Raw genomic sequence first — 11,688 nt, forward strand, 5'->3', positions numbered from 1 at the left:
TGCATCCACTAGTACTAGTTGTCTTGTCTAATTTAATTCCCTAGTTTCGGTTTTTGTACTTGTTTAGATCGATGAATGTCTATATATAATTTAGTTGACACGGATTGTACTGTTCGATCCTTATCAAGGGTTATTCCTTCTCATGAAGAATGTTTGAGTGATGATCATTTGGTCAGGCTAGAATCGATTGATGACACTTGCGTGGCAGCTTGTTTATTATGCTGTGCATGCACCTAGCTAGGATTCGCGTACTATACGCACTCACCTCCATACTCACGCACATATTCCAGCTTGGATGCAAAGGCGCTTTTGATTGATAAGGAAAATTGAAAACTGCTAATTACTCGCTGAAAGTGGTCCGTCGATCGTCAATTAAAGAGATCAACGGGATTATTGGCTGAGTACGTACGTACGTGGCTTTCTTCTGCCCAAGCAGACTGGGACGTTGGACGATGTACGTTGTAGAAGTAGATCATCATTAATCTTCGTCATGACCTCGAGCCTCTTCGTTTTTTTCATAGTAGTTTCTCCTTTTTATAATTAGCATGCTGCATGTATCATAAATATCATGGTATATAATATTTTACGTGATCATGGCCGCCGGCGGTTCTTGATTAAAGACAAACTCGATTCTCTTATAGGCATCATGCAGATCATGATCATGACAAGCAGATGATCCTTTCAAAAACATTAATATGCTCAGGAAATTAGATGGATGTAGATCATGCATCTTTAATTGAACCCAGGAGCTAGCTCAGTAATTAGTACTCTATGTTCAGCGCCTTATAGCTAGCCACCTAGCTAGGGTCGATGACGATCAGCAGGTGTGACTCATGAATTTGCCAAAAATAAATTACAAGCTTGAGCAATATAGCTTGAGCAATGTTATATATATCTATATATATATAATAAGAGCTAGGGAAATAACATATATTAGCATATAGCAGTAGTTCTTCAAGTCTATTTAGACAGTAAAAATAATTCATCTCATCTTATTATTATTACAATTAATTTTTTAAATTTTCACATAAAATATAATAAACAATTTAATTTTTTTAAATTCTAAAATAATAATAATATTAAAAATAATATCCTAATAATATTTTATTTAATTTTTTACTTTTATGATCTCAACTCACTATTTAAATCAAATGACACCATAGAAATTTAAGATGAGGTTGATCTCATTCCATGCATATCGATGAATCTTTATATAAATCATGGAAAGAAACATAGATACAGATCAAAGGACCTTCAAACCTAATTTTTGCAATACTTTGAAGTGTTTATTTTCTTAATATATATCTTGGTGGTAACAGGATCTAATTAGATTAAGCTGAATTACACTGCACTAGCTAACTTAGGAAAAAATAAAGAAGATCAAGAAGAAAGGACTCTAAAGAGTAGTAACGTACGTAACCAAGGAATAGTTGAAGGCAGGTAGTTCCTGATCATGCCATTTCTACTACCAGTACAAGCTTAATTATTTTGTAGCCAAAGAGTAAACTATATATATGTAATATTTTACAGACACAGGCATATAATGTATACAGTTACAATCGATATATAATATTCTAATTGTGAAAGCTAGACTTGATCAAAAGGGAGTGTAGATTTGCATCTGACTCAATATGTGCTCAAAAGTGTCACTTTGCTTCTCTATAGAATGGTTGTGCGCCCCTTCATAAGTAGTCACTACAATCCCTTCGTCTTTGGTTAATCGTTGAACTTGCTTCTTTACATTGCAACCTTGATACGTACAACGATAGTAGCTTCTGCAAATTAAACAAGAAAATAGATCAATCAATGCGCTTGCTTATAAAAGCATGCATGCATGCAATATCCGCGCTCTAGCTCTACTTTCTAATATATAAAAGATCGAGAATCATGTTGATCATGTGATCCAATTCTCTGCTCGATCCGGAGCACCACAAAAAGTACGTACGTACATGATCATGTGAATATATTAATCAGTACTCATCCTATATAATTTGATCATGTGAATATATTAATCATCATCCTCATGATCTTGTTAATTAATGTGTCAAAATAAGCAAACTGGCCACCAACTGTATGTAGGAAGGACATTTACTGATCAGGAGGATCAGAAGCCGTGTTTTTTCCAAATTCGCCAGGTTAATTTCTTCGTGAGCTTAGATCATTAGGATCTGATCTCATTTTAGTTCATTTTTCTTTATATTGTGATCCATCAAGTTTTACAGACTTGTAGTTATGTTCTTCAGTTCTAGCTAGGTTAAAACATACATTATAAATTAGTAATTTAGGGTCAAGTCTACAAGCTAGCTAGTGTCTAAGTGCATATGATATATATCTATCAACATTCGATCGATATATATAGGAAACTGCTATATTATATGGCAATTTTGATAATACATACATATTATATAGCTAGCTATAGCAGTTTTTTTTTTTTATTTTCCAGCTTGGTTTTTAAACTGCTAAAATATATATTGAAGAATTAATATTCAGATAGAACAAATTTAATTAACTATGAATGTGTAATTAATTACACATTGAAAGGCGATTCAAGAACTTTAAGGTATCTCGCACGTACGTACGGCCTGTGATTCTGTGGGAATTCCTTGTAAGACCAATTATAAGTCTTAAAAAAAAAGAAGAACACGATAGGAAAGGAAAAACGTCCCTAGAAGAAAAAGTGGAAAACTATTGAAAGAACTAAAATGCTTGATCATGCACCTATGTCTGTCACGGAATCCCCATCGACGTACTCGCAATGGTGCATCATGTATATATAATGTGATGATGCAATTGGATGCATTTATGTTTTGGCAATATATCACATATATATAATTAATAACCCTAGCTAGAACTGGAAATCAACCAGCATGTCGATCTCCTTTTGGAACAAGGAGATATATATATATATCTCCTTTTGGTCGGTTTTTTACACAAATCAAATATATATAGCATGGAAGCATCGATCGAGATGACAGTACAGCTTGCAAAAATCTAATGATACAAGTAGGATTGCAACCAAAACTAAAAAAAAAAGCCTGACAAATGAAGCCAGGAAAAGAAATTCATTAACGAACCTCGGGAATTTGTTGTTCTTAACAGCTTTTTGGCCATATTTCCTCCACCGATAGCCATCATCGAGTATGTCAACTTGAGTCCTAGTTTGAAAAGCATATCTGGGCTTCCTAATCTTCTTGAGTTGCCCCTTCTTTTTACCCGGTTTCACCTGATCCGTTTCAATATCCCCAGAAAAGCTTGACCTATTATGAGAAATTTGTTTAACTTCTGCTCTTTTTGGGACATGGTTTTCTGTCCTCAACCCCAAGAACGACGTCCCATTTGAACTCTCGCCTTGAAAATCTTGAAAAGCGTTAAAGCTTCCCATGTTTGTTGAGTAATTAGGAATCAAAGGATAACTTGACTGCCCTGTAGACGGACAAGGGAAGAACATTTGGTAGTTCTCCATAGAAAGCAGCTAGTTGAACGTATAAAGAAGAAGATAGAAGAATAAGAAGCTAGATTAAGAAAGATCAGGAGGCCGAGAATGAATCTGTTCAAAAGTTTGTACTGATGATCTAATATAGAAAGTGGGGGCGGCTACCTAGAACGTCAACAATATTCATGACCATGTATTTATGATCAAGTGCAGAATAACAAGAAAACTCCAAATTATTAGAGATATAATTAATATATAGGACGAATAATATATGTCGTAAACGGCACGAAAAATGTCCATGGGTTTAAATATTAGAACATTAGCGGATTAATAATTGAATAATACTATATACAAGCTTCAAATTGACAAATCTCATATATATAAGCCTTTTATAAAATAATAGATCTTACTAATAAATAATAATTTTTTTTATACTTTTTTAAAATGGAGTTTACTTTTTTATATAGACTTGTATGAGATTTGTCTATTTAGAACTTGTACAAATTATTTTTCTTAATAATTTAATAAAAAAATAAAAAAGAATTGAAAATATATAGTGGCGCGCGCGGCTACCGGCGGCTGTATGCATCATTGGATCGAAGAAGATGTTAGTGAACGAAACATACATAATATATATTTTTTAAATTAAACAAAGTATTTCATGTAGAAAGAATAATAATATTACTGTTTTCATGACATTAATTTCTACGAAATAATTTCGTATCCATAAGATTCATACTAAGTATATTTTGACAAAATATGATAAATTAGTAGTACTGATGATGAAATTATATATGTGTATATATATATATATATATGAATTAATTAGCTTGGAAATTAAGGGAGTTGGTGATGCCGGCCTGCTTTAATTAGTCAGGGCGTAGACTAGTAGCTAGCATGATCAGTTGCCACAGCTTTGGACTGATATAGATATGAAAATATCACACGTACTCATGAAGGACTATTAAGCGCCCATGCATCATAGATTAGAGAGAGTACTGTTTTTCTTTTAATTAAATTATTTAATATTCTTAACTTATTGCGCCATCTCTACCATGATCGATCTGCATACCGGCCGTTTGATTAAAATTAAGCCGCTCCTTGATGCATGCTGTATGGAATTACTAATATTTGGCTTCATTAATATTTCCTCTAATTAATTAATTGATCTGAAATGGTAAATATCACGTGTATATAAAAGAACTGGACCACTATATATATATATGATCTTGACAGTTCCCTTGCATGCATGCATGCAATTTAATTGGATTCATTAATATAACTTAATTTCCTCTGGTGGCAAAGAATATTCAGTACATGACACATATCTTGTTATAATAATTCCCATGATCATTTGAAGATTAATGATGAACATTAATTTAACTGTTACGTACATAAATTAAGATATAGTTTTAGGCCTCGTTTGTTTTTAGAGATAAGATAAATTAAGATTAAAGTTAAAAAGTTGAATAAAATATTGTTATACTATATTTTTTAATATTATTTTAAATTTTTAAAGTTTTAAATTTTAGTCTTGAAAGCAAACTAAACCTTAAGCGCACAGATCGATAGAAACAATCAATTACAAGCAAGCAAGCTGCTAGAACATGCATGCAAGGCCCGGTGGTATAAACTGGTCTTTTTCATTATTCGTGGAATGAGAAATGAGACATATAATATGTGTGTCTGTAATTGTATAGAATTAGGAGACGTTTGGATTCGAATATGACTTGAAATGAGTTGAAATGGATTATGAATAGTAATGAGATGGGTTGTGAATAGTAGTGAGATTTGTGAGTTAAAATTGCTGAATAGTAATGAATAATAGTGAGATGAGTTGATGAAATAAACTGCGAATATAAACGTCTTTAATACACAAAATTCTCTTACACTTCTAGACCTGAACCGGCTAGAAAGTTCTGACTTCCGTGCATAATCTTTGCCCAAATTAAAGAGAAAAAAAAAAAAGTGGTCATGTTCATGAACAAATGGCACAACGTGGTACGACGTCGTTGACACGATTCAGCCCGCGTCTCTTCTGTATAAACAATCGATCCTACGAGGAGCACGACCATTGGGTTTGCTGCATTTTAATAAATTCTTAATGTGTTACGTTCCTCCTTTTTTCCACCCCACGGTATTTTCGAATGACGATATCAATGTGGCAGATTCTCTGTCTTTATACTATTCTTCCCATTACTACTTTTCTTGGCTGTGATCTTGATCTGGTTTTTTCACATTCAAACTCCAAAAGACGCATATTATTATTAATTTCTATATATTTAATTAATGTGGCATAGTAACTCTAGAAATTTGTGATGAAGACCGTCCCACTAATAGAGCACTAATTAATTAGCATAAACTAGTGCAAAGATCATGAAAGCTTTAATTTGCAGTATCCTGATCCGTTTGTTAGTGGGGAGCATGCATTCATAATTGAGCCAATTATTTAATTAAGCACTTGGAGAGATCAGGACAAAATATTTTTTGAGAAAAAGACTAATAGCCAGTTTGGATTGAGAGATGATCAGTTGAGATCACTACTATTCACTGAATTAGTACTACTATTTATCTAACTACTATTTACAAATTGTAACTCATAAATCTTATTACTATTCATAAATCATTTCAACTCATCTCATCTCATCTTTCTAAGGATAACAAGTTACAAGCTAGAAATTATATATATATACATATATATAGGCTAGCTCCAGTACGACTGCTTCAATTCAGTTGTTCAATTCTATATTTCTAATGATGCATATATGTGTGTGTTTTGAATCTGTTCTTATTGTAAATAGTCATTTTTATCATAAATAACTTATCATAAATATTATTATTTTTTAATAATAGATGGTACTAACACGCACACATATTATATATATATATATATATAATATACTCTAACATTTAACGTGAATGTAGGTATGTCTTGTACTGATCACCATGCCCACAGACATTGAATGCTTCATATTATTAATTTGTACTTTAGGCATGTTGGATTCACACGTGGCCATACAAAGTTTGTGGAACGAAGAAAGTCGGGAGGCCGGAGAGCACGTGGGTTTGAATCTTGAAAAAAAGAAATATAGAAGAATAATTAAGAAAATTAGAAAGAGGAGGTGGTGGTATACTGCACATATAATGAGACTAATCATGATAATATTTGTTAGGTTAGGATGTCTGCGCAGGCGCAGGCGCATGCAGCAGCCCCTTCCCCCCCGGGGCAGCTTCCTAGTAGTACTCATGCTGATCATGGATTCGAAAATGCTAGGGTTTAGAGCTTTTGCTTGTATTATATATTATTAATATATATCAATTTCAAACAACTTTTGAAACGTCAAATAGTCATACGTTGGTTGGCCAAAGAATTTCATTATATTCTTTGAAAGAAATATATTATATATATATATATATATATATATTATCTGCTAAATTCCATGCTCCAATCACTCGGCCTCTTCAAAGTTCTTTTCCACCGTCCATGAATTTGCCTAAAATTTCACCAATCCTACATCACACATGAGGAGAAACCCACACCTGGCCTCTCATGTTGATTAATATTCCACGTCTCTGGTTGGAAGCTTTTGTCTATTCTACTCGACTGGTACCAATCAATATTCAATATATACACGTGAGCGCGCACGTACACAGAAGTTTCCTTAAAGATAAATTCTTTAGCCTGTAACATCAGATCAAGAGTAGTCTGAGAGGGTTTGATCAGTTCTATTGGATTAATATGTACCCAAAATGGGGGGTGTCTGATCTTTGGGTTGTGCTCTATCTTGACCCTTGAATTGGAATTTGGAATGAAGCTTGTAATTTTATTAATCAAGCTCTCGTATTTTTCTGTCTTGAATTACATAATTATATATATATATATTAATTGTAATAAAAGGACAATCATATCATAATATTCTTAATACATTTTTTTATTGTTATAGAGATATGATAAGATTATAATTAAGAACCCCCCCTTTTTGTTTCCTGAAGTAAGGAGGATTATAGGAAATTACTAAGGAAATGAAGCATTATACTTTTACAAAAAAATGGATATGCATTATATATATATATATATATATATATGTTAAGATGTTCCAAGAAAAAGAAACAATGTGCTGAGATTGATGAGATAACCGGCCATGATCTGTTTTAGGCTAGACATAAATTAAAACACTGTAATCACATATCAATATGCTTAAAATTGTAGGATTTTTTTAAGACGATCGAGCAGGCTTAATTACAAATTGGGAATGCCTTATTTGCGAGAAAAATAAGTTTTGCTGTTTTTTATTTTTTGTTGGTGTTGGGTATAGGGATAGTTTTGATCATTATTTATTTGTTAATCTCTTGAGACTTGACTGTTAGTACGGTATTCCTCTGTCATAAGTAAGGATTTTTTAATAAACTTGGGAGGAGGTCACATGTAGACCTCGTCTATCTTAAAAAAAAAAAAATAATAACAGCTCGGAAATTAGACAGGCCTAATCAATCCGTAGGTCCATCTTATACGTAACCCTTCCCATGCAGGTCGGTTCGCCAGCTTGAGCAATATATTACGAGGTTGTACTGGAAAAGTTTAGACAGATATGAAAACTGTATAAATAATTTCTATTGAATAGGAGGAAAATCTGGTGAAATTAAAAATAAACATTAACATGCATATATATATATATATATATATATATATATTCTGATTTGCCTTTTCAACCTATGTAGTCGTGGTAAATATGGCTTCACGAGTTGCTGGCCTGGCCTTCTTATGGGACTTAAGATAAGTTGTTCTATTTAGACATTAACATCATGTATTCTAAGGAATAATTTTCACCGTTGAATAGAACCAATCGATTCTGCTTGCATTAGTCTTGAATTCCGGCCAACGAGCACCTGCAATCGTTAAACGGCGACTTGCCACATATTCCATGACGTTTTACGGTGTCTCTAGAAGGGATGGAACTTTGGGAATGATTCATATTTGCTAATCTCAAACCTCATGTAAACATATATGAACTGGTTTAGAATTTTCCAACATGCATGTAGAAAAAACTTTAGCCTTATGGAGGCGATCTTGAGTAGGCACTAGACAGACAGCAGGGTGAAGACTATTGATGTTTTTGTAGTGTTTGCTTTGCATTTTGATGCATGTAGATTTTGCGAGTTACAGGTTGATTGACCTGGTAACACAATAAAGCATTTCTGTGGCTGCTAATTGTGATGTTTCATGAATACATTTAAAAAATCTCTTTCACCGACAAATACGTACGGTTTTTGTTTTTTGTTTCTCGAATTTGTCATATGTTTATCATTTGAATTGACTAAGGTGTCCACAAATTATGACTACAAGAAACATAGTTGAAAGTTCAACACTCAGTGGCATATATACAAATATTGCATTAACAATCATATTGAAATTTGATACAGAGAATTTGAAGCATGTGGATTCCTATCAGTGAAAGTTCCTCGCAACTCTGAAGGTTTGAAAATGGGTCCCTCCTCATGAGTTCATGGACCACTGAAGAATATTCATAAATTTAGTAGATATTTATTATCTAATGCCTCTAAAAATACCCCAAGAAGGAACTGCAGAATATGTTTTTCAAGCATTTTGCAGAACCATCTCAAAGCATTCAAGGATCAGATTAAGAGTTTCCATATATGTTACTTGAAGTTTTGCCCCGTGAGAAACCAGACATCAACCTCTAATTATTAGCCCGGTAAAACCACTCCCATGTAGAGACTTCATGCACCAATTTCACTTTGATTTTGACATTTTCATAGTAAAGAGGAATCCAGTCAGCATATCAAATAGCCCCACATGCAATTCCTTTCATGGTAACCCAAAATTAGCTTGCACTTATTCTTCTTGAACAGATCAAAAGAGCAACAGCTTATCCACAGATGTCAACAAAAAGAACAAAGGACATTATAAATATTATCCAACTACCTAAGCAACACTTTCCGGTGACCGTCAAAATTGTCTCTGCTTAACTAATGGGGTCCATCCTCACTTTTTGTTAGGTATGACATTCATTACCAGAGATGAGAATCACATATAAGAACGCCTTAGCCTTGTAAGAGATAGGGCTCCATCAGCTTTGGTGCGGCCTAGACCAACTTTTCTGCCCCTTCTTTCTCCACGGAGACTGGATAGTGTTGAATGTGTAAGCCACGTGCAATTGCATGAATTCTAATTTGGTATCTTCCCATCTCCATAGTGTTGCCTGACAATAACCATAATGTTGATATCCACAATAAAAATTAAAATTCTCAAAATATATAACAGAGAAAAAAAAATTCAGAAAAATGACCAAGTCCTGATGCTTAACTTCTTTTTCCAGTCTCAACACAAATGTGAGAGAGATGAAGTTCACTGAGGCTGACACCTCTCGGATTGGCTATTCATGGGCTCTTATTACTGCAAGGAACTTAAAAACTTCCAACAGGAAATTCATCGCATGAGACTTGGAGTTGAGAAAACCAATTCCTACTATTGAGAATACACTGCCCGTCCATTTGTGCACTACAGCTCATCTAGCACCATTTAAGCTCTTTCGTGGTAACAGGCATGCTCAGCTCAAATTAACACTCTTAGCTTTTGGGAAACAGAGTGGTCTTTTTTGGATTTCAGTTCATCAAAAGCCATATACTACAGGATCAACGATAATCACGGTTTTTCTTGCCACGACAACCACCCTCCTTGTTCCCCTTCCTCATCCGTGTAGCAATTTATAAATTGACTCCTATCATGAGCACATGGCAAAGGCTAAACCGCATAATTGACCTTATCTCCTCTTATGTATGATTTGAGGCTAGAGCTCCTTAATATGCATGCATTCACTAATAATTCTATCACTCATTATCCTGATCTATCTCTCCCAACAGATAATATCTGACCCAAACCCAGTATGCTGCATACAAGCAACATGAGTGGGACAAGCCAAAAGTCTGGCATGGTCAAGAGACAAGAATCATAACTTGAAGAATCCAAGTGACGAGCAGCTTGGACAAAATCAGAGTCCTCTTCAAGCACAAGGTAATCTCAATGTTTGTCTCAAAAATTGAAGGCCTGCAACATCTGACTGCAAAGCTCTATGTACGTGATGCTTTCTAGTTAATTCAACAGGATGCTTATAGCAAATATTGGGACATCTTGACAGCCAATTACTGCATGCTATTGTTGCATAAGCCATAAAGCATTTTTTTTCTTTGCTCTCATTCTCTTTCAGCTTATAGAGAAAATTAATATGGAATGAGGACATCAAAATTTTCAAGCATAGGTGCTGTCGCAAACTAAATGTAAAAGGAATCAACCAGAAACCCCATAACTTCAAGGTACTTCATAAGGTCCATGTCAGAGATCATCCTTACAATAACAAACCTTGATGTCGACATGGTTTACTCACACTCTAGAAAATTACTTGCTTGTTTCTGTTTACACAGGCTCCAGTACATGCAGAAGATGTAAAGGACTGCTAATAAAAATTATTTTACACTGACTAACAGCTGCGGTCCTGCCAAACATGAAGTACCATATGTAGCAGCACCTGGATAAATCCATCTTCAGCACCATTTATCGAGGTCAAGAACACAATGGGATCTCAGGACTAATTGTCCTGCATTTTTCTCCCAACAGCCTTTGACAGAAACCATGTAGCCAGAAAATTTATCTTCGCTCTCTTTGCACAGAGAATTCTTCTTTCTGCCCCTTTTTTCTGTGACATATAACGGCATTACCGTCCACCTCTGTTTGTTACAAATCTAAATACCAGCACTAGTGAATTCAACAACTGAACACTTCCATGTCTTAATTCAAGTATTTTCCTTGGTTGTCTCACATCAAGGGGTGTTCTAGCACTTATACATTGCAAGTGCTTTTCTCTGGGGGAGAACTAAAAGACTAGAGAGTGTCGAAGACCCAGAAACTTACTCGACATGGAAATTTATTCAAACACCAAACGTTGGTTGATTTTGTACTGCTAGTCTGCTACTACCATAAAGGGAAAAGGGTACGAGCCTTCGAACTATTTGGCAACAGGTAAAGCGCATAACGTGCTCGAGGGTGAGGTCAAGGGTCTGACTGATTTTCACAGGTAAAAAATAAACGCGGGGAAAGCACAGAACTTTCTCCGAGGCACGTTCATGGTGGGCTTGATCAGAGTGCCGAAGTCAGGACTCGATACAAACCAAAAGAAAGCCAGCAAAAGTGGTGGGATCTTAGTATGACTTCGGGAAGAGTCACCCCTAAGAAAAGAAAG

The 11,688-nt window shown here is 34.6% G+C and overlaps 1 protein-coding gene across 1 annotated transcript; it reads right to left on the reverse strand.

Moving 5' to 3' along the window:
- Nucleotides 1–1,441: 1,441 nt before the first annotated feature.
- LOC108984554 (probable WRKY transcription factor 75) lies at nucleotides 1,442–3,526 on the reverse strand. Its single transcript, XM_018956550.2, has 2 exons — nucleotides 3,075–3,526; nucleotides 1,442–1,775 (listed from the first exon to the last, which is right to left on the reverse strand). The coding sequence occupies exons 1-2, from the start codon at nucleotides 3,461–3,463 to the stop codon at nucleotides 1,598–1,600; spliced, it is 567 nt and encodes a 188-aa protein (XP_018812095.1). The 5' UTR covers nucleotides 3,464–3,526; the 3' UTR covers nucleotides 1,442–1,597.
- Nucleotides 3,527–11,688: the final 8,162 nt, after the last annotated feature.

The sequence above is a fragment of the Juglans regia genome, chromosome 1, assembly GCF_001411555.2.
Source record: "Juglans regia cultivar Chandler chromosome 1, Walnut 2.0, whole genome shotgun sequence".
NCBI classification, from domain to species: Eukaryota; Viridiplantae; Streptophyta; class Magnoliopsida; order Fagales; family Juglandaceae; genus Juglans; species Juglans regia.

What these genes read in the sequence shown, in the direction of transcription:
- LOC108984554 (XM_018956550.2), bottom strand. Translation starts at nt 3,463, where the DNA reads ATGGAGAACTACCAAATGTTCTTCCCTTGTCCGTCTACAGGGCAGTCA. An exon ending in AAGAACAACAAATTCCCGAG is followed by an intron (nt 1,776 to 3,074) that starts GTTCGTTAATGA and finishes TTTAATTTGCAG; the next exon opens with AAGCTACTATCGTTGTACGT.